Source organism: Jatropha curcas, chromosome 4 (assembly GCF_041381405.1).
Source record: "Jatropha curcas cultivar XTBG-Jc1 chromosome 4, XTBG_Jcur_1.0, whole genome shotgun sequence".
In the NCBI taxonomy this organism is placed as follows: Eukaryota; Viridiplantae; Streptophyta; class Magnoliopsida; order Malpighiales; family Euphorbiaceae; genus Jatropha; species Jatropha curcas.
Window position 1 is genome coordinate 23,444,272 of NC_143154.1, and position 22,542 is coordinate 23,466,813.

Consider the following 22,542-nt stretch of genomic DNA (forward strand, 5'->3'; position numbering starts at 1 on the left):
TTGGAAAAAAAATGATGAAATTGTAAACTTTTGAGATTGTGGATATGCACATGAATGTGTTGATTATCAAGCTTGGAGTTATTATTGGCTTTTTGTTTTATCTTGTGAACTTGACTTATTATTAATTTATTATCTTTTCTAGACTTGAATTATTAACTTGTTTAATTTGTGGTTTTTGAATTGTTAATTTGTTATTGTATTATCAAATGCTTATGGATTTGGATTGTTAGCTTATTATTTTAGCTTGTGGATTTTAATTTGATGTAATGATTGAAAGTAGTTTTTTTGGAGAATTTGCAGCTTTTGAATTGGATTATTGAATTATAGATTTTGATCAACATTCAAATTTAAATGAGTAATAAAATTTGAATAACTGAATTAGACCAAATTGCAAATTGCGGCTCGGTTAAATTCAGTTACTAAAATAGTTTCGGTTTGGACCATTTAGTTTAAAATTTTTATTTTTGATTTTCAGTTCAATCCAATTTAGAATCGAATCGCCTGATTTGTCACCCCGAGGAAGAAGAAGAAGAGGTCTTTTGATAAAGAAAAATTCTTCTTTCTCTTTAAACTGTTAGGTTTTTCTTTGACTTATTCTTTGAGAGTGCAAAAAATGGACAGAAGTGCACTGGTGTGACGACCCTAAAATATAAGGACATGTTAGTGTATTAAAAAAAGGATAAATTAATTAATTACGAAAAATATATATATATATATATATATATATATTGCTTTATGTATTTATTTGTTGACCAATGATTATTTCCATAATAAATTATGATTGTATAAATTTATAATGAAAAATTATAATTGTACCCTTATATATTTAGTTCGCTGTACTAAACTGATAATCTAAAGAGGGAGAAATATATTTTTTTTTTTTTGTTCCAAAATAACTTCTTCCTCTTCCAATCTAATCGCCAACTGAGCCATGGGATGATGGGAGAGGAAATGCCAAATGCAGAGGAACCTCATCTCTGATGTAAGGATCCATGAGGCTATGGAGTTCTTCTACATTGCTCCTTCAAGCACCTGGTTTGTTAATGTAAAACGCATTTTTTCTTCTCAATTATTTATTTGACTCATAATAATAGTTCCAATATCACAACCCCATATGCAAAACATATATTTTCGGTGTAATCAGTTCATCCTCAATATACTTGGGAGTTATACAACGTTAGAATGTTTTATCTTTTTAAGAATTTTGATTTTACTAGAGACATCTCCTTTCATTCCCTTATCAGCGACAACTTCACCATTAAAGAATCAAAATCAAGAAAACATAACCTTCAATTTTACCATCTTTGCTAAAATAGATAGTAACAGCTATATATCGTTAAACCTGTATATGACCAACGATTGAATGGAATATTGAATTCCTTGATAAGAAAATAAAGAGATTTTGTTTTTAAATGTATGCATCCGCATAACTTCTTTATTATGTTGGTAAAAGTATCAAAATCAAAATCTAAAGAAGGAAATTAGAATAAGCAGAGCATTTCCAATATCAATACCCACCAAAATCCACTTGGAAGATTTAGATTCTAAAATAGGAACAACATCCAACGGGAATGTCGTGCTGGAGATGGAGAATTTTCAGGTAATTGAATTAGGGAAGGCTCATAAGAAAGACGAACAATAATAGGTGTGAATGGGTAAATAATCAGGGTTAAACGCGTCATTTTATAAGCAATTAACGTCTAAAATAACAAATATTATACGAAAGGACAATCTAGTGTAATAGAGTCAAAATATAAGGGTATAACAATCTATATCTTTTAAAAAAAGAATAAAATGGTTTTTTTTTTTTGCCATATATAGGGGTACAATTATTATTTTCCCATAAAATAATTATATTTAAGGCTTTGTTTAGTTGGAGTAACTTTACTCAGGGACTTATTTCCAGAAAGTGAGTAATATCATTTTGTTTGGTTCCCAAAAATATAAAAATTCTCGGGAAATTGAAACTCTTACTTCCTTGACTCTACACGAAGTAAGTTACCCCTCTCAACTGAAGGAAGTACACTTCTTGAGTTTAGAAATTAGAAAAATCTATTTTGTCCTTGCTTCGTAGGTATTTCAATGGATTATTCAATTAACATACTCAAGTTCATAATAGGGTATTATGACATTTCATATATAATCTTTTATGAACACAATTTTACTTTTCGGGAAGTTAATATATCAACTAAATATAAACACACTATACTTCCTAGAAAATAACTTCCCCGAAACTTTACTTTCTGCAAATTGAACTTCCTAGGAAGTAGGTGAACTTGAACCAAACGATGCCTAAATATTTTCACGATTCTATCCTTAGATTATAAGTCAAATGCGAAACTTGGCCCTTGCAAATGAAATTATGGGCTTCATGATCCACTGTAGTACTTTACTACCTCGCTAAATGACAATGAAATCCACCTAATTAAATGGGCTTTGAAAGCCCATTACCTTCAGCCCACATAGCATCTGCATTATTTTGTTAAGACCAACTACAATGCATTTGTAAATCTGCATTGCATTTGTAAATTAACTTTTTATATATATATATATATATATATATATATATATATATATATTTTTCAATGTCAAAGGACCATTTGAATGGTTGGAAGTATAAATAAACAAATAGTTATAAATTTAAACTATTGATTATATATTTATTGCTTTTATCAATTTAAATTAAATAATTTTTGAAAATTATGAAAATTATCCTATAAATATTTAATCACATATTTTCTCATAATTTTTTAATAAATTAATTACGAATCTCAAGTTTTACATTTTTTTTCCATCTAAGAAAGTGTGATTATTGTTAATAAACTTTTCATTTTTAAATTATATGGGAGAAACCAAATATGAATGTGTTTAAACTAAAATATGCTTTCTAATTGCAATATTATTTTTGTGTATAATTTTTTTCCATCTAAATTAATTAATTTTTTGAATATAATTACAATGTTTTTAATTGTCTATTTTAAAATTTATCAAATTTACTAATCAATCCATACTTCCAAAATACTAAGAATCTGTTCGTTTTCGGAAAATAATTTATTTTTGAAAAATATTTTTTGAGAAAATTTTTCTTGAAAAATATTTTCCATATGACTTATTTTCCGTTGTTTGGTTGCAATATTGAAAAATAATTAAAAATGTTAAAATTTTTAACTCATAAGAGTATTATTATTATAATAATAATATAAATTTCATATTTTAAAAATTTTATTGTTAAATACGAGTATAATAAAAAAAAAGATAAATTATGAAAGTCATCGGTGACCAACGGTGGTGGCCGGTGGTGATGATTGGTGGTGGTGAATGGTGAGCGGTAATAATGGCATCGATGATTAATAAATTAAAAAAATATGAATTTAAAAATTTATAATAAATTTATTAAAGTCTGAAAAATATTTTATGATCTCGAGAATAGAAAGCTATATTCTTTAAAAATGACTTAATTTTCTATTGACTTATTTTTCTGAATGCCCCAAATAATAAAAAATTATAAAAAATATTTTATTGCAAATTATTTTACGAAACAAACCGAGTCTAAGAGTTTTTCATTTTTCTATCATTGCGTTAAAAAAAAATATCGTAGTAATTAGAAATCTTAACAAGTACGGATGTCCCCGAACGGACAATTAACAAGTGAAAATATGATTTTAGAACTCTTAAAATTAATATTTTTAATAGTTAAAATTTTAAAGTTTATGAGAAATAGATTTTAGCAAAAATAAAATAAAAACTCATATAAATAAAATAAATTTTTAAGAAAAAAAATTAATCAGTTTCAAGCTAAAACATAGATGTCATGGAAAGACAAGTAGACTGGACCCTAAATCAGAACGAAGAGGGATGGCAGAAGAAGCCGAGCATGAAAGGCTTGAAGGGTTTTTAGAATGGGCAGCCGAGCTTGGAATTTCAGATTCACCCTACAATTTCCAATCTCGGAATCCAAACTCCTGTTTCGGCAATTCTCTCACTCTCTCTCATTTCCCTGATGCAGGAGGGTGAGTGTATACACATATTCATTTTCGTAGTCCTATATTTTTTTTTTTTTTGGCTGCTGAGAAATTCTGACTGAGAAAAAGAAAGTATCTTGGGATTTTTTTTCTTTAATTTTTAATAAAGCTAATAGAAATATGGAAATGTAATTGTGCAGAAGAGGCTTAGGTGCTGCTCGTGATCTTTGGAAAGGGGAGTTGGTTCTTAGAGTCCCAAAACCTGCCTTACTAACAAGGGACAGTTTATTGAAAGATGGGTTACTCTCCTCTTTTGTCAATGGTCATCCCTCTCTTTCTCCTACACAGGTTTGATTATTTTATTCCTATTATCTGCTAATTTAAAAATCATGGTTCTCTCAATTTTTAGTATCTTCGCTTGAATTTCTAGTTGCTAAAGCTAACGCTCTTCTCCAAAATTTGATGCAGATACTGACTGTGTGTTTATTATATGAAATGGGTAAAGGAAAGAGTTCTTTTTGGTACCCATATTTGATGCATTTGCCCCGCAGTTATGAGACATTAGCTACTTTCAGTGAGTTCGAAAAGCAAGCTTTTCAAGTTCAGTTTCTAAGTTTGCATTCTGTTTTTTTTTTCAGTTTTACTTTGTTGAGTCTGCTATAGTAACACAAGAATGACGTCTGAAAAGTTTGGAGTTATTGTTAGGTGGATGATGCTGTCTGGACAACAGAAAAGGCCATATCGAAGGCTGAATCAGAATGGAAAGAGGCTAATTTGTTAATGCAAGAGCTTAAGCTTAAGCCTCGATTTCTTACCCTTAGGGCGTGGATTTGGGCTTCTGCAACTGTGAGGGTTCTCTCTCTTTCTTTAAAAAAGGGTGTTTACCAAATGAAAGGGTTGTGTTTTTTTTTTCATATGTATATTCAAGCACCTCTTTGTGAGTATTCTATATACTCAGAAAATTGACAAGATGCATCAACATTACTACTGATCAGAATTTGTACCAAGTTATTCTTTCAGTATGTCAAGTTCATATACTTTGGCTGGTGATTACTTTTGTTTAATGTTGCATAGGTCTCAGTCTTTGATGTCTCAATCTTTGACGTTCCATTATAACAATTTTAAACGAGTGCTTTTGGTCTTATGTATGTTCTGATTGTGTGGTATCTGAAACGTTATACATTAATCATGTTTGTAGATATCTTCGCGGACGTTACATATACCATGGGATGAGGCTGGATGCTTATGTCCTGTTGGAGACTTATTCAATTATGCTGCTCCTGGGGAGGAGTCAACTGGCCTTGAAAGCGCTGAGAGTTGCATGCTCAATTCTTCCCCGCAAGGTAGTTTGTCATGTGGACATCCTACGGATTACTTATATGAGGGGAGATTTGATGCTCATTTGCAGAGGTTAACAGATGGTGGGTTTGATGAAGACCTTGATGCATATTGCTTCTATGCTAGGAAAAATTATAAAAAAGGGGAGCAGGTATTACAAAATTATTTTCAATCAGTTTAGCTGTGTGAACTTTGATTTAGCAGTTGTCCACTGATAATTCTTCATATTTATTTTTTTTACTGCCGTTGGGTCTTTCTTACATGGTTGACCTTACACTGAGCTAGGACTTGCACTGAAGATCTGTTTGTTCTGCAGTAAAAAGTAGAAGAAAGAATGTCAAAACATCCCACTGCAATAAAATTTATAGTCTTATGTTTTTAGGAAAATGCAGTAGCATGATTAACTATTGTGTCATTTATCTAATTTATTCATTCTCCACATGTCAGTCCACCTTCTTCACAACTATAAATGTGAAAAGTGAAAAAGGAACCTTGCATCATGAATTTAACCAAGCATATGTAGTGAGACATTCACAAATGAGGCTGTGATGCTCAAGATGTTTACACAAACAGCGAACTGCTTCAGTGAGTGCTACGGTAAATTCAATATTTTCTTGTAAAACTAGACATAGGATGGAGGTGATGAAACAAGAATGTTACCACTGTAAACTGTTGCAGTTCTTTCTCCTTTTCCTATAAGAACTTTTTGCTGATTCTTGTTGATACAGTGGTAGGACTGAGCTAGGACTTGCACTGAAGATCTGTTTGTTCTGCAGTAAAAAGTAGAAGAAAGAATGTCAAAACATCCCACTGCAATAAAATTTATAGTCTTATGTTTTTAGGAAAATGCAGTAGCATGATTAACTATTGTGTCATTTATCTAATTTATTCATTCTCCACATGTCAGTCCACCTTCTTCACAACTATAAATGTGAAAAGTGAAAAAGGAACCTTGCATCATGAATTTAACCAAGCATATGTAGTGAGACATTCACAAATGAGGCTGTGATGCTCAAGATGTTTACACAAACAGCGAACTGCTTCAGTGAGTGCTACGGTAAATTCAATATTTTCTTGTAAAACTAGACATAGGATGGAGGTGATGAAACAAGAATGTTACCACTGTAAACTGTTGCAGTTCTTTCTCCTTTTCCTATAAGAACTTTTTGCTGATTCTTGTTGATACAACTCTCAAAGGTTAAAGTAATGACTTTTTTGTTGCCCTTCTCTGTTGTTTACTCATTTTACATTTTAACTACTGTATTTTTCCTTTGAATGTTCTAATCCTCTGATTCTTCTCAAGTTTTTTTCCTTTTCATAATATTTTTATTTGATAATGCTTACAAAAAAGTTTGTCAGATATAAATTAGCTGGCATAATTATGGACTCATGATTGCATACTCTTTTATAATATTATGTGATTGATATAGATAAACATTTTATTTTTAATTCTTGTTATGTGGCTTAGGAGTAAGAATGTGAGTTGAATTGATGACACTGAAGATTGAAGCTTTACTTTTATCTCTAGTTTTTTGTAGATCAGGATTTGGATTATTAAGGCATTGAGCTGTCAAAGTCATGATTAATGATGGAAGATTTTTGGCATTATGATATATATTTTTTCTTTCGATGTGCATTACTATTTCTGTTGATTTGGTGGAATAGAAATAATGAATTGCAATAATGCATTGTTTTGCAGGTTCTCTTAAGCTATGGAACATACACAAATTTGGAGCTTCTTGAACACTATGGGTTTGTTTTAGACGAAAATCCAAATGACAAGGTTTTTATTCCGTTGGAACCCAGCATGTATTCTTCAAATTCATGGCCAAAGGAATCAATGTACATACATCAAGACGGAAAACCATCTTTTGCTTTATTATCTGCTTTGCGGTTATGGGCAACCCCTCCGAATCAGCGGAGATCTGTAGGCCACCTTGCTTATTCTGGTTCTCAACTTTCTGTAGAAAATGAGACCTGGGTTCTGAAATGGATATCAAAAAGTTGTCATGAAATTTTGAATAATCTGCCAACAAAAGTCGAGGAAGATCATTTGCTGTTATCTACCATTGACAAAATTCAAAATTTGTACAACCCTATGGAGCTGGGGCAGATGCTGTGCCAATTTAAAGGTGAGTTTCGTGATTTCTTGGAAGCCAGTAGTATTGGAAAAGGTAAAAATGGCGATGAGTTGATGTTATCTAGTAAAACCAAACAGGCCATAGAACGGTGGAAATTAGCAGTTCAGTGGAGGTTCAGGTACAAGAAAATTGTAGTTGATTGCATTTCTAGTTGTACTGAGATCATCAATTCTTTCTATAGTCAACATGTCTCAGTTGGAAGAACTAAATAATGCAGTAGTTATCTTTTTTTTTGCTAATTTTATTCTCTAATTTGTTGCTTCTTTCTCTTTTCCCCCCTTTTTCTATTTTTGAGAGCTATTGGGTTGCCAAATTTTCATCATTCTTTGTAATGGATGGCTTAACTCCCAAACTATTAATTATTATTATAAACTGCTAAAATTGAAATTTTCAAGAGATGTACCAATAAATTGAAGTTTAATTTTAGCTGAAATTGTATTTATAATAGAAATATAGAAAAAAAAAAATATCATGATAGAATTTTTTATTCAAATTTTATTACATTCAACAATACAAAGTCTTGATTTTTCCTTTTTAGATAATATTTTGCCCTGTCCAAACAACAGAAAATTATCTCTCTTAATATTTAATTCTCTAACCTAGAGAATTAAGATTCACTTCTGAATTTTAGGGTCTATACACTTTCACTCCAAGTCATTAAATTTTTTTTTCCTACTTTATTTGTCATTTTAAAATATTAATAAAACAGTTATTATCCTTTCTTAATTTTAGCATTATTACCTTGTTTCATAATACTAATTATGAATTTTACATTTCTTAAACAATAATTAAATTTACCAAAATTTCAATAAATTATTAATATTAATCCTCCAAAAATACCATTAAATTGAAGTACAAATAATAAACATGAAAAAAAAAATCTATTATTTCTTGAAGTAAAAAATGTGACAAACATTTTTTCACAAATCTACAAATATTATGAAAGGAAAATAGACATTTTATTTTATTTCATTTAATATTAATCATTATTTTTCAAGAATATTTAATATATATTTTAGACTGAATTTAATACATTTTAAACAATAAAATTTCAAAACTAATCATAATTAGTAAAAAAAAAAATCTCTTTTAAGTTCAAAATCCCCAAATCTCAGGATGTTTTAAATGCAAAAGTTGCATGAAAAAGAGACGAATCAGATTTCTGGCTTAGATTCTCCGAAGAGAAAAGATCGCTCAGTTTGTTCATTTTCGATCATCTGGGGAAATAATCATCCCTTTCATCTCCTTTTCTTCTCAAATTTTTATAAATATTACTAATTATTTCGTTTAGCATTAATTATTATTTTTCAATGTTGACGTAAATGTTTGTTTGGACTGAATTATCAACTCCCAAGAATATTGCTTCATTCATCCAAAACAAAAAAATGTTAAAAAAGTAGATTTTTGATCGAATTTAATACATTTAAAACATGAAAATTTCGGAATAAAAAAATCTTTTAAGTTAGAAAAATGTTTTAATTGCATTTTATAAGCAAAAATTGCATGAAAAAGAGACGAATCAGATTTCTGGCTTGGATTCTCCAAAGAGAAAAGATCGCTCAATTTGTTCATATTCGATCATCTGGGGAAATAATCATCCCTTTCATCTCTTTTTCACATTTTCATTCTCTAATTTATAAATTTATAACTAAAACGACGGATCAGATTTCTGGCTTTGATTCTCTTTAAAGAAAAGATCGCTCAGTTTGTTCAACTTCGTTCATCTGGGGAAATAATCATCCCTTCCATCGCAAATCAATTCAACCAAAACAATCTCAAATTAAAAAAGCGAAAAGGATGGATCAGAATTCTGGCTTGGAATCTCACAAGAGATTTAACAATCGCTCAGTTTATTCAGCGTCGATCATTTGGGGAAATATTCATCACCTCCATCTCTTCTTTTTCACTCAAAAAAACAAAAAAACATAAATCAAAACAAACATGTCTCCAGATCTGCAGAAAATGGAGAAAAATCAGATCTGCTCCGTCAATAACTTTTGCAGAAAGGGAAAAACGATGTTGCATCACCTCATACGCAGCGTCCATGGCTATAATTGAACGCCGGTAATCAGTATATGACGCGATTAAAACCTAATAATATCCAAAAAAACAGAAATTTCAGTACTATAAAACCCTAATTTTTTTCTTACGAACTTCTGGAGGCGCATATTTATGAATAGCACCGTTCTTACTAAGAAAAATGGTAGAGAGAGTTGGCTATTTATAGGCAGGTCTGTCGTCGCTTAAACCCTAATAGGCTAAAGAGGAAGGTGTGCAAGGCACGTGCACTGCAAGTTCTGTCTATTTTTCTTATAAAAAAATAAATACAAATTCGTGAATAAGACAAACAGCCCCACCTATGATGCACTTCTATTGAAAAATTAGATATTTAACTCATATAAATTTAAAATAATTAAAAATTAATCGTTAATAATTTATTATTATAATAATAATGGACTTATATAAATGTGAGATGTAACGTTGATATAAGTTGTACTCTAAATTCACTTTGTATTTATGCATAAAAAAATTACAATTTTTAGTGCAGCAATCATTTCGTATATTTAAATTTTAACTTATACTCTAAAATATAAGTTGATTTAACTTTATTTTTATAATATTTACTATTGTTTATTTTAATAAAAAAATTATTATTATTATTGAGGGAATATTTTCTTATTTAAATTTTTGTAAATTATTATGAATCTTTTTGATTTTCGGATTTATGGATATTTTTACAAAAAAATAATTATTTCATCCTGTCATTTAATTATCTAAGTAGTTCTAAACTTTATATAAATATTTAACATATGGTTAAATTTTGCCTCCATCTCATTAAATAGTCATTCTACCCATTTTTCTATGTTTTTGCCGTTAAAATATGAAAAAAGATTGAAATACCCTTAAATACCATCCCTTCTTCCATTTAAAACTCAACTAAAGACTCAACTGAATTCAGGATGCTTTGCTTAGAAAGGCGAGAGAGAGAGAGAGAGAGAGAGAGAGAGAGAGAGTGTGTGTGTGTGTGATGCATTGGGTCTTCTTGAAGCCTGCAAACCAAACAGAGAGGGATGTAATTTTACTGATAAATAAAACGATGGTGAAAGAGGAAAATGACAACTGTTAATTACTTGTGCATATGCAATATATGGCAATGGAGCTACTATTGACATCACATGTTATATGACCTATGGCTTGCTTTTTAGGAGTGTGGTTCGGTATGAATACGGATGAATGCAGAGAGATTAATCATAAATTTTGAACTCTCCGTAACTGAATCGATTTAAAATTTATTATCCGTATTAGATCTAAATCAATTAAAATATCCATTTAATATCTGTATTTAAACCCGTTTAAAATTTATTACTGTATCTATTTAAAATCCGTTTAAAGTACCTGTTAAACGAATATGATATCAGTCAATTTTAAATTATCTAAATCCAAACGTTTTTAAAATATATTTTTTTCTAATAAATGGATAGATATCCATGGGTATCCATGGCCAAAATAGTTTATTACAGTGTGAATAGACATACTCTATATGTATCCGTTATAAATAGTAATTTCTCTGCTCCTATTTATTTAAAATCCATTTATAATTATCTGTACCTTTATTAAACAGATCGGAATGGAAACGATACTCTAAAAAATATCTGTTGCGCTTTCGTCCCTCGGTATGTACAATCATGGGAGCGTAATTATACATAGATATGTTTTGCTATAAGATGAAGGTTATCATTCTTTTCGCATTACTGCAAATCTAATCAAGGCCACGTTATTCAAATTGAAAACCCATTTCACAGAAAAACAAAAACTTACAAAACCCAATTGGCTAAAGAAGATTGATAACAAAATCAAAAATCAAATAAAGACCTCATTAACTAAATTGAAAACTCAATTAACAAAAAAACAAGAACTACAAAACCAATTGGCAAAAACCATAAATAAAGAGATTAACAACGGAATCAAACGACAGATTACAAATGAAACGATTGAGAATCAAAAGCTCACCTTTAAAGACAAAGATTGAGAATCAAAATGAAAAGAGCAAGTGACGGTTGAAATCGTTTTAAAAAGATTATGAGAGACACAGAGTAACCATGAGAATTAGAAAGACCCGTCTCTGTTAATGCCAAGATTCGAGCTTTTTTTGGATGGATTCTAAGAAAAGTGATCTAATGAAGGTTCCAGCAGCTCAGAGAATGTGTGAATGAAAAGTTATCGTTTGGAGAAGAAAGTGGTCCACGTCATCATCATAAGGTTGTTTTTGTTTTTTTACCACATTGTGACGTCTAAAACCATCAAAACTGGTGGAAAAACTTTTTAATTAGATGGTGCCAAATGCGAGGAATGAAATAAATATTATAAAAAATATTAAAGGCTATTTAGATAATTATAATAAATTTGTGCGGCTAAATAATTATTTTCCTCATTTTCATTCAAATTTTATAGAAAAGAGCATGATTATGAAATAAAATCAAACTATAGTAAATATTTTATTTAATTACCAATTCTTTTTAAAATTTTATTTATTATTGCTTTCAATTATTTTTTATTGGTAATTAAAATAACGATAAACAACATTCTTCATAAATAATAAATTAAATAATGAGTATCTATAACAAGAAGCAATACGCGCAATGCACGTCAGTAAATACTTAATTTGATATAAAAATATGAGTAGACAAGGAGAATATTAGGATGGACAAAAAAAATTACATGATTATATTTAGGCTTTATTCGACAAAATTAACTGTTTTGATAGCTGTTAACTATTTTAGTAGTATTTAAAAGCTAAGCTTTATACGAATTAATTTTTGATAAAATACTATTTTAATCTTTAAAAGCTAGTTCAGCACTTTGAGGTTACTCCTTATACCGCTGCAGCAAAATAAGACACTTGATTTTCTAGTATATGATAGAAGGAGGAGAAGAAGAAAGTGTGAGTTTGAGAATTAGAGAGGTAAGACATGGAGATAGAGAGAAGAGATCCTTCCATCGAATCAGTAGGTTAAAGAATGTCACTTATGTATTCAAGCTTAAATGCAAAAATAGGGTGTTTTGCTTATTTTAATTATGACGATTAAGCTAACCCATGTACTAGAGTGAATCCCGTAAATGATAATTTTTTATTATTCAATTAAGAATAATTTTGAAATTAGGGTATAATTAAAACGAAAAGTGCAATTTAGAATGCATAAAGAACAAATGCATTTGAGGGTGAAAATGGAACAATTCGAAACAGTCAGAGGAAAAAAATGATATAGCCTTGCATAGTTATGATAGTGTTAGTAAAAATTTTTATGATGCTTTTATCAACTAATAAAATATTTATGATGGTACTATATTTATTTACATATTATTAATTCTTATTAATATGGAGATATTAATGTATTTGTAGTGCAACACTTGGCCGAAATAAGTTAATTAACTCTCTTGATTTTGATGCTAACAAAGGTCCAATAAATTTCTAGTTTATCCCTTAAAACTGATTAGAAGAATTGAAGATCAAACCATGCAGTATATAATTAACACATCTTTATATTAATTAGGAAATATTCCTATATCAAATTTATTTCTAAACTTACCTCATATTTTTTTGGATTCACAGTCAAGTCAACACGAATCAAAATTCATAATGATACGTGAAATAATTAGTTGAGATAACTCAGGGTGGATATTAAATTCGGTTCGAATCAATTAAATTCGGTTCGAATCAAACTAAATTGATTTAAATCGAATAAATAGACATATTGTAGTAATTGGAAGATTATTTTTTAGTAAAAAAAAAAAAGGAAAAATCAAATGGGAGCTAATAAAACCTCATCTACAAAAATGGGAAAATCCTTCATAAAATTAGGAAGCTGGAGAAATTGCATGTTCCTGGAAAATAATAGGAAAAAAAAGGACAAATTTGAACACCTTTTTCAAGAAAACTGTTTTCTTGGAAAAATTTCTGAAAAACTAACTCATTTTTCCCACAAATGAACAAGGCCAAACATCTCTCAGTTCAGTTTTCGTTGCAACCTAGAAGAGACTACTGAAATGGAAAATGTGCAACCATTAAAAAGTTACCATTTATAAGCATACACAACAATGAGATAAAGAAAGAGTTGCCGTGAAGACGGAAGCTTAGATTCTTGATTTGTTTCTTACAATCACGGAAAGAAAAGAATAATAATATTTCCTTTTTAACCAAGAATCTCTCCTTAGCACATACATTATTACTTCTTTTCTCTTCTTTTTCTGTTCTTTTCTTTTCCTTTGTCACCTGAAGGAATGTTCTTTCTCCTCTAGCACTCTCCTCTGCTGGACCCATTTTCTCCTAAAGGAAATCTAAATTCAATTCCAATCAATTGATTTCATCAAAAGCAAACTTATATACACCGAACACGTATCTGCATGTAGTCCTCCAATCCATTGCTCTATAAATTCAGAAACACTTCAAATGACAAATCATATTGGAGTTTAAATTTCATTTACAGTCCTTAATTTTATTTGTTAGCATTCAAATGGCTTCTTCAGGACCAACCTTAAAGCGTTCAAACTCTATCTCCGACAATATGCCGGAGGCATTGAAGCAAAGCCGGTATCATATGAAGAAGTGTTTCGCCAAGTACGTGCAAAAGGGAAGAAGGATAATGAAACTTCAACATCTTTTAGATGAAATGGAGAATGTGATAGATGATAAGTTTGAAAGAACTAAGGTATTAGAAGGTATCCTAGGAGACATTTGGTTCTCTACTCAGGTACGTGTCTTCCCTTTGTTTGATAATCGTAGGATAACAGAAAGTTTTCTGAGAAAAATTGCATTCCAATTTGCAGGAAGCAGTTGTTAATCCTCCATATGTAGCTTTTGCAATAAGACCAAGTCCTGGGTTCTGGGAACATGTTAAAGTTAACTCTGCTGATCTCACTGTTGAACCAATCACCGCCACAGAATACTTGAAATTCAAAGAAATGATATTTGATGAGACTTGGTATATATATCTCTCTTTGGTCTTGTAAAACATGAAAAGGAAAACAATTAATTAAATTCACTTATATACATAATATAATCTTTGAAACTGCAGGGCTAATGATATAAATTCATTGGAAGTGGATTTTGGAGCATTTGATGCATCAATGCCTCGCTTGACTTTATCTTCTTCCATTGGGAATGGAATCAATTTCATTTCAAAGTTCATAACTTCAAAGTTGAGTGGACGCTTGGAGAATGCTCAGCCTCTTGTGGATTACTTGCTATCACTTAACCATCTAGGAGAAGTAATAATCATATTCCTTTTACATGTACATATATAATTAGAACCCGGATCTAGGGAGAAGAAGAAAAATGAACACGAGTTACTGCTATAATTTCTCTAATTTTCTTTCTGTTGCAGAAACTTATGATCAATGACAACCTTAACACTGTTACAAAGCTTCAGATGGCACTTATTGTCGCTGAAGTGTACCTCTCAGGACTTGACAAGGACACTCCATATCAGAATTTCGAACTAAGGTAAATGCTATACTATGTGCGCATTTGATTATATTAAGTCCATCATGCTTATATGGTATTCCAATTAATTTTCAACAGGCTAAATTCCAGGTGATTGAAATGCTTTAGCACTTAATTGAATACATTTGCAATAGGACATATTTGGCTTATTTTGCTAATCAAAGTACACAATATTTTTGCAGCTTCAAAGAGTGGGGTTTTGAGAAGGGATGGGGTGATACAGCAGAAAGAGTTAAAGAAACAATGAGATCACTCTCAGAAGTACTTCAAGCTCCAGATCCAATTAACATGGAAAAATTCTTTAGCAGAGTGCCAACAATTTTCAATGTTGTTATTTTTTCTCCTCATGGGTACTTTGGACAAGAAAATGTTCTTGGCTTGCCTGATACTGGTGGCCAGGTATATGCATCTCTTTCTATTCCTTTATGCTTCATAAAAAGTACTCCACATGTGTTTGATATGTTCATAAGCAAGCTTTTTGCTACTCCAAAACAGGTAGTGTACATTCTAGACCAAGTGAAAGCTTTGGAAGAAGAGTTGCTTCTCAGGATTAAGCAACAGGGGCTTAATGTGAAACCTAAAATTATAGTTGTAAGTTAAACTATAATTACCTCTCAAGTTATAGTAAGACTACATGAGAAAAATCGGAACAATGAAATGAAATTTTCATTTATTTGATTCTCTAAAACAGGTTACGCGACTAATTCCTGAGGCGCGTGGAACTAAGTGCAATTTAGAACTGGAATCAATTAATGGCACAAAGCACTCTAACATCCTTAGAGTGCCATTTACCTTTGAAGATAGGGTTCTACGCCAATGGGTTTCTCGTTTCGATGTTTATCCATATCTTCAGAAGTTTACACAGGCATGTTCTAACCTTTATATGAGTGATTGATTGTTGAATGTTTAATGCATTTTACTTATTTGTTCTATGTTCTCTTTTGTACCTTCAGGATGTTGCAGCAAAGGTATTAGACCTTATGGATGGAAAACCAGATCTCATCATTGGAAACTATACTGATGGGAATTTAGCAGCAACTCTTATGGCTAACAAACTTGGAATAACTCAGGTTTCTTATTTTTACTTGAATCCATACCAAATTGATCGATTGTTCAAAATTCCTCAAACCAAATGAAATACAGCTTTTATAATTTACTTAGGATATATATAGACTAATTGAAAATGCTTTTAATATCAGGCAACTATTGCACATGCTTTGGAGAAGACAAAGTATGAAGATTCAGACATCAAGTGGAAAGAATTAGACCCTAAGTATCACTTCTCATGCCAATTCATAGCTGATACAATTGCAATGAATGCAGCAGATTTTGTCATAGCAAGCACATACCAGGAGATTGCAGGAAGGTTCGAATCTATAACCATATCCCTTTTATTCATAATACCCTACTAAACACAACCTTATCAAACAATCTGATAAGAATTGAAGTGATGTATTAGAAATAGAGAACATGAACACTCATAAAAATTGTGTTAAAAAATCTTGATAATTCCTTGCTAAAATTAAAGATTCTCTCTTTGCAGCAAAGACAGACCTGGGCAATATGAGAGCCATGCTGCATTTACACTACCAGGGCTCTGCAGAATTGTTTCTGGCATTAATGTCTTTGATCCAAAATTCAACATAGCTGCACCTGGAGCTGACCAATCTGTCTATTTCCCATACACTGAGAAACAGAAAAGATTCACACAATTCAATTCTGCCATAGAAGAACTACTGTACAGTAAAGAGGAAAATGAAGAGCACATGTTAGTATTAGACATAAAACATTTACATTTCGCTTGCAGAATGGCCTAATTTTTAAATTATCTAACATTTGATTCTTATGTGATTTTCAAACCAGTGGATATCTAGCAGACAAGAGGAAACCTATTATCTTCTCTATGGCAAGGCTTGACATAGTAAAGAACTTAACAGGACTAACTGAGTGGTATGGACAGAACAAGAGGCTGCGAAATTTGGTTAATCTTGTAATAGTCGGGGCTTTCTTTGATCCTACAAAATCAAAAGACAGAGAAGAAATGGCTGAAATTCAGAAAATGCATGCATTAATAGAAAAATATCAACTGAGGGGCCAGTTCAGATGGATAGCAGCACAAACAGATAGGCAGAGAAATGGGGAACTTTATCGCTGTATTGCAGACACGAAGGGAGCTTTTGTTCAACCAGCTCTTTATGAAGCATTTGGACTTACTGTCATTGAGGCAATGAACTGTGGCTTGCCCACTTTCGCAACCAATCAAGGTGGTCCGGCTGAAATAATTATCGATGGAGTTTCGGGCTTCCTTATTGATCCTAATGATGGAGATGGGTCAAGTAATAAAATTGCTGACTTCTTTGAGAAATGTAAAACTGATATTGGATACTGGAATAAGTTCTCAGAAGATGGATTGAAACGCATAAATGAATGGTAAATACTTCCCATTTCCTCAATAGTTTCAATTGCAGGGTTATATCATCAATTTTTTTTGAATCATTAGTGTCTTTGTTTTGTAGCTACACTTGGAAGATCTATGCAAATAAGGTATTGAATATGAGTTCCATGTACACTTTCTGGAGACAGCTGAACAAGGAACAGAAGCTAGCAAAACAAAGATATATCCAAATGTTCTATAATCTCCAATTCAGGAGACTGGTATGGCCATTATTACTGTAATGAAATTTCAAGCTAAAAAAAAAAAAACAAGAAACTATACTTCAATAGTTCACTTGAACTTTCACTTGTTCCTAATGTCCTATTCAATTTCAGGTAAAGAATGTGCCAATCCCAACAGAAGAAGCTTTTCAGCAGCAAACAGAGCAAAAGACTGTAAACAAAACACCATCAAGGCAAGTAACTTAATTCACCAGTCACCACCATCCCTTTCTTGATATGAAGTTATGAAGAAAGTTTGTCTTACGGAATCTAATATACTTTTTTTTTTTTTTTACTTGTGCAGTACCAGACGCAGTCAGTCTAGATTGCAAAGGTAAGAGTAGAACGTCAAACAATGATTATTATTTGGATTCCCCAAGAAAGCAAATAAAATTATCTTTGATCTATATATTCAGGTTGTTTGGAGCTTAAAGGTGTAAACAAGGCAGAATAACTCAAATGGCATTCTGAAGCCATTGTCTCAGTGTTTGATCTTTTCAATTTGAAGGAGCAACAAAATTGTGTTATTACTGAAAAATAAGGAATTGGGGGTATTGTAATAGACTTCAATAAGTTTCAAATTGTGTAATTAAATAGGTGTTTTCTATTAATTACACCCGAAGAACCTGCCTTAATCAGACTGGGGATGAGATATTTGTAATTTGTTATTCATAATTGCAAGTAATCCACAGTTTATTCTTATGCAAATTATTAGATTGCAGATTTTTTAGGAATTAATTGATTATTCCTATTTAATAAACGACAACACTTTGATGAAAGTTAAACCTAATTCCTGAACTACCCTTGCATAAATCCCTAGTTTCGCTGACTCCAAATTAATGAACATCAATTAATTGATTTACCATCCTCCATTAAATAAAATAAGAAAAAGGAAAATAAAAAGGTGAAGGAGAAGAATCAAGACGATATAGTATTGCTTTTTAATATTATCATTTCGTAGCAACGAGCTCCGGCGACAGCATGGCTGATTCTCCTCCTACCAAAAGGAATTCCCAAAGGCCTACCTGCATCTTTCTGATTTCTCTCTGTATGTTTTTTTTTTTTTTTTTTTTTATCATTTGGGTTTTAATTTTCATTATTTTTTGTACTTTTTTTTTTCTTTTTAAATCTGAGATTTATCTTCCTATCTATTATTCATTATGCTTCTGTTCTTGGATTCAGATTCTCAATTCACACAATAATAGCTTCCTGCTTGGAAACCAATTCTAAACTCCAGGATGGGTAATATAGTGTTAAATATTATTATTAAAACATATATTTAAGCCTCTGAACTTTTTGAATTTCGCCTATCAAATCCTTTAATTTTTATTTCAGATACGTATTAATCCAAGTCACTAATGGCAAGAATAAAAAAATTAGGAAGAGCTTAATTTAAAAAAAATAAGGAAAATCTCAATCAAATCTAATGCATACTTGATAAACATGATTGTTAATCTCTAATGCCTAGCTATATAAAGGCTTGACAAAAATAAAAATTCAGGGGGCCTTAATGTCGACAAGGGAGCTTAATGACAAATTTGATAAATTCAAAAACCTAAATATGCATATTTTCTTCTCCTTATTATTATTTTGGACTTTTACTTTGTTTTTCCTTGTATTCAGATCATTGCAACATTTGTATTTGTTGGCATTATCTTCATACCTATTTGTTTGCATAAGAACATGTAACATATTTTATTTTCTTTGAAATTTTTACTATTTTGCAACATTTAGACTGTGTTTGGCAACATCTTTTTAAGTAGCTTTTAGCGTTTTGTGCTGCTACAAAAATAGCTAATTTTGCAGAACATACCCTTAGTAAAATGTAACTCACAAAGTTCTAACTTTTGCTCTAGGTGATGGAAATTGTAGATCGTTATGATGAAGATTGCATTCCTCCTGATTGTTCAAATAATAGTGTTGAATACATTCAAAGCAATAAAAGTAACAAGATTTGCACCAGGAAATTAACCGTTAGTCCTATTCCTTTTGAGTTATATTTTCTTTTACCTTTTTCACCTTCAATAATTAGACAAGATTCATTTGTTTTAATCAGCAGAGTTTATCCAATTCTTTTTATTTTTCAGGTTCCAAAATGATAATGTTATTTTTATAGTATTTTTAATATAGTTTTATTAGGATTTATTAGTATTTTTTAATTACTTTATTTAGTTTTATTTATGTTTTTGTGTAAAGCTTCCTTCAATCATAATTCACTTGGTCTTAAGGAAATTTGTAGGGTTTTGGGCACAGAAAAGAACAAAATAAAGCAAAACATTGAGGTTCTAGCATGCTCTGCCTGTGCCCATTAGCACGCCCGTGCTGGATTCAAGAAAAATTAAGTGGAGACTTAGACTCTAACACGCTCAAGCCGTGCTATATGGCACGACCGTGCAGAAAGAGGATATCAACCCAAAGGCATGCTTGCCTAAGCACGGCTCGTGCTGCATTTCATTCTAGAGACTCAGAGCCACGCACACCCTAGCCGTGCTATTTGGTACGCTCGTGCCACAAGTCCTTGTCCAAGCATGCCTCTGAGCATGGCCTGTGCTGAATCCTCCATAGAATCAAGTTTCGGCACGCCCAGACCGTGCCTATCAGCACGCCCGCGCTACAAACCAAGTGCTATATTGAGTCAAAAACGCTACCTAATCCTTATCACTTCCATGGGCTCACCTAAGATATCTTCTTGACATGCAAATCAAATTCTAATCCTCTTTAGGCACATGGAAGAGTCATGATGGAGAGAAATTCAAAGTCTAATGGAAACTTTATTCCCTAAACAAGGTGGAATTTATTCCCTAAAGAAGGTGGGATTTATTCCCTAAACAAGGTGGATTCAAGGTGGGATTTATTCCCTAAACAAGGTGGATTTTTCTCCCAAGAAGTCTATATAAAGAGAGGAAGGATTCATTGTAGAGGGCATCTCTTATTCTATTATTCTCTTACATAGTTTTCTCTCTTCAATATTTCAAGTGCTTAAGATCTATGCCAAGATTCAAAGAAGTCATCCAGAATTAATTGTTGACTAGTTCTTATCTCTAAACTCTTAATCTTGTTTATTTCTTTTATTATTCTGATTATGGAATTTTTGTCAAGTATTATTGAGTTTTATTTAATTACTCTGTCGAACTAAACTCTCATACTAGGAATTTGATGTAGCTTAATTTCTTTTTCAATTTATAATATTAGATTTGTTTTTCTTTGTTCAAGATATAATTTATATTGAACTTAATGTTTCCAAGCAGAGTTTCTCCCCTCGATTGAGTTATTTCATTAATCACTATCGGGAGAAGGGTTTTTGATATGAAAAAGTTGATAAATTACATGAGAATAATAACTTGATGTGGAAGACATACGGTTTGACTCATGGGGGGTTCTCATAAGTTAACAACTTTAGGTTATAAATTCACAAAAGAAACCATAAAACTTAATGATTTAATTCATGTTTGATTGTGCTATTGCAAGATAGATAATTAGACCGGGTAAAAATAGCTAACAATACGTCGGAAGAGCTTGTTAGTGATTTTAGGGCCGTTTCCCCTACTTGAATAATTAAATTTGATTAACAAACTAATAAAATAAATTGGATAGAATTAAGTGAAGTCAAAATCTCTAGTAATCTTTAATCCTTGATTTCTTTTAATAAAAAAAATTACTTGCTTGATTTCTCCTTATTATCTTTATTTGATTGAATTTAAATTCTTAAAACAATTTTCCTAAACTGTAGTTTAAATAATAGTAGGTTAACATAATTTTAGTATTTGGTATACAATCCTCGTGGGAATGATACTTTATTCATCATATGTTACTTGTTGCGATTTCGTATACTTGCGAAAATCACTGTCAAGTTTTTGGCGCCGTTGCCGGGGAATGACGTTACCAATATCAATACGAATTATCCTATTATTAATTTAGACATTTGTTTTTATTTATTTAATTTAATTTTTCTGGAAGATTATTTCAGGTGTTTATGCAAAGAAGATAAGGTAGAACTGAGCCCTTGATCTTTGATCCAGAAATCGAAAAGATTTATCGTAGGAACAACGCTGCTAGAAGAGCACGTAAGAACAACCCAGAACCGCAAGCAAACATGGACATTGAAATTAATCCTCAACCTCAGGACAGACCTCAACCTCATGTCCGCACCTTGAGATTACACAGCACCTTCTCTCAATGGAACAACCTCGAGTATCAATAGACCTAGGGTGAAAGCTAACAATTTTGAAATTAAACTTGCAATTATTCATCCACCTCAATTCAATATGGAGGTTTACCTAGTGAAGATCTTAATGCCCATATCACAAATTTCCTGGAGATTTGCGATACTTTCAAACAAAATGGAATTTTTGAGGATGCCATAAAATTAAGACTCTTTCCTTTCACTCTTAGGGACAAAACACGATCCTGGTTACAATCATACCCTACTGGAAGTTTTACAACATTGGAGGAATTAGCCCAAAAATTTTTAGCAAAATTCTTTCCATATTCAAAAACCACAAAACTAAGCAATGAGATAATGACTTTTGTCCACCATGATCAAGAAAGTTTGTACGAAGCTTGGGAAAGATTCAAGGACTTATTAAGAAAGTGCCCACATCACAGTTTTCCTAAGTGGTTACAGGTATAAACTTTTTATAATGCATTATCTGATAACATTAAGATTACTCTGGATGCAGCTGCAGGTGGATCTTTTGAAAGAAAAGAAATTGATGAGGCATATGACTTGATAGAAGAGATGGCAAGCAATAGCCACAATCAAACCAACTTCGAAAGGAAGAAAATTGCAGGAATTTATGAGATTGATGCCATCACCGCACTCAATGCCAAGGTAGAAAATATGGTAAGGAAGTTGGACTTATTGACTACTAACTCTGTTAATTCTATTGTGCAAGCTTGTGACAGGTGTAATGGGTCATATGGGATTAGAGAATGCATGTTAGAT

The 22,542-nt window shown here is 31.4% G+C and overlaps 2 protein-coding genes and 5 non-coding genes across 8 annotated transcripts; 2 read left to right on the forward strand and 5 right to left on the reverse strand.

The window, feature by feature from the left end:
* Positions 1 to 3,784: 3,784 nt before the first annotated feature.
* Positions 3,785 to 7,680, forward strand: SDG40 (SET domain group 40). The gene is made up of 6 exons (XM_012219318.3): positions 3,785 to 4,010; positions 4,163 to 4,310; positions 4,431 to 4,562; positions 4,668 to 4,808; positions 5,161 to 5,451; positions 7,000 to 7,680. The coding sequence occupies exons 1-6, from the start codon at positions 3,856 to 3,858 to the stop codon at positions 7,651 to 7,653; spliced, it is 1,521 nt and encodes a 506-aa protein (XP_012074708.1). The 5' UTR covers positions 3,785 to 3,855; the 3' UTR covers positions 7,654 to 7,680.
* A 910-nt stretch (positions 7,681 to 8,590) lies between these two features.
* On the reverse strand, positions 8,591 to 8,683 carry LOC119369720 (small nucleolar RNA Z103). The gene has a single exon (XR_005177291.1). It is a non-coding gene; the product is annotated as a small nucleolar RNA Z103 (small nucleolar RNA).
* A 272-nt stretch (positions 8,684 to 8,955) lies between these two features.
* Positions 8,956 to 9,048, reverse strand: LOC119369721 (small nucleolar RNA Z103). Its single transcript, XR_005177292.1, has one exon. It is a non-coding gene; the product is annotated as a small nucleolar RNA Z103 (small nucleolar RNA).
* Positions 9,049 to 9,097: 49 nt separating this feature from the next.
* Positions 9,098 to 9,190, reverse strand: LOC119369722 (small nucleolar RNA Z103). Its single transcript, XR_005177293.1, has one exon. It is a non-coding gene; the product is annotated as a small nucleolar RNA Z103 (small nucleolar RNA).
* A 48-nt stretch (positions 9,191 to 9,238) lies between these two features.
* LOC119369718 (small nucleolar RNA Z103) lies at positions 9,239 to 9,334 on the reverse strand. The gene has a single exon (XR_005177289.1). It is a non-coding gene; the product is annotated as a small nucleolar RNA Z103 (small nucleolar RNA).
* Positions 9,335 to 13,856: 4,522 nt separating this feature from the next.
* Positions 13,857 to 18,305, forward strand: LOC105636138 (sucrose synthase 7). 2 transcript variants are annotated; one of them, XM_089720356.1, is made up of 15 exons: positions 13,860 to 14,190; positions 14,267 to 14,421; positions 14,515 to 14,707; positions 14,824 to 14,942; positions 15,125 to 15,341; positions 15,438 to 15,533; positions 15,634 to 15,807; positions 15,896 to 16,012; positions 16,142 to 16,308; positions 16,486 to 16,710; positions 16,806 to 17,372; positions 17,459 to 17,597; positions 17,712 to 17,791; positions 17,902 to 17,931; positions 18,014 to 18,305. In XM_089720356.1, the coding sequence occupies exons 1-15, from the start codon at positions 13,954 to 13,956 to the stop codon at positions 18,027 to 18,029; spliced, it is 2,532 nt and encodes an 843-aa protein (XP_089576482.1). In that variant the 5' UTR covers positions 13,860 to 13,953; the 3' UTR covers positions 18,030 to 18,305. The 2 variants fall into 2 exon arrangements, with proteins under 2 accessions (XP_089576483.1, XP_089576482.1); XM_089720357.1 differs by lacking the exon at positions 18,014 to 18,305 and having other exon boundaries at positions 13,857 to 14,190; positions 17,902 to 17,935.
* A 3,793-nt stretch (positions 18,306 to 22,098) lies between these two features.
* On the reverse strand, positions 22,099 to 22,205 carry LOC149497020 (small nucleolar RNA R71). Its single transcript, XR_016320742.1, has one exon. It is a non-coding gene; the product is annotated as a small nucleolar RNA R71 (small nucleolar RNA).
* Between the last annotated feature and the right edge of the window lie 337 nt (positions 22,206 to 22,542).

Excerpts from the sequence above, each read along its gene's own strand:
- SDG40 (XM_012219318.3), top strand. The coding sequence starts at position 3,856 with ATGGCAGAAGAAGCCGAGCATGAAAGGCTTGAAGGGTTTTTAGAATGG. Across the intron at positions 4,311-4,430 it reads CCTCTCTTTCTCCTACACAG|ATACTGACTGTGTGTTTATT; the intron begins GTTTGATTATTT and ends AATTTGATGCAG. Across the intron at positions 5,452-6,999 it reads ATTATAAAAAAGGGGAGCAG|GTTCTCTTAAGCTATGGAAC; the intron begins GTATTACAAAAT and ends ATTGTTTTGCAG.
- LOC105636138 (XM_089720356.1), top strand. The coding sequence starts at position 13,954 with ATGGCTTCTTCAGGACCAACCTTAAAGCGTTCAAACTCTATCTCCGAC. Across the intron at positions 16,013-16,141 it reads ACAAACTTGGAATAACTCAG|GCAACTATTGCACATGCTTT; the intron begins GTTTCTTATTTT and ends TTTTAATATCAG. Across the intron at positions 16,309-16,485 it reads TACCAGGAGATTGCAGGAAG|CAAAGACAGACCTGGGCAAT; the intron begins GTTCGAATCTAT and ends CTCTCTTTGCAG.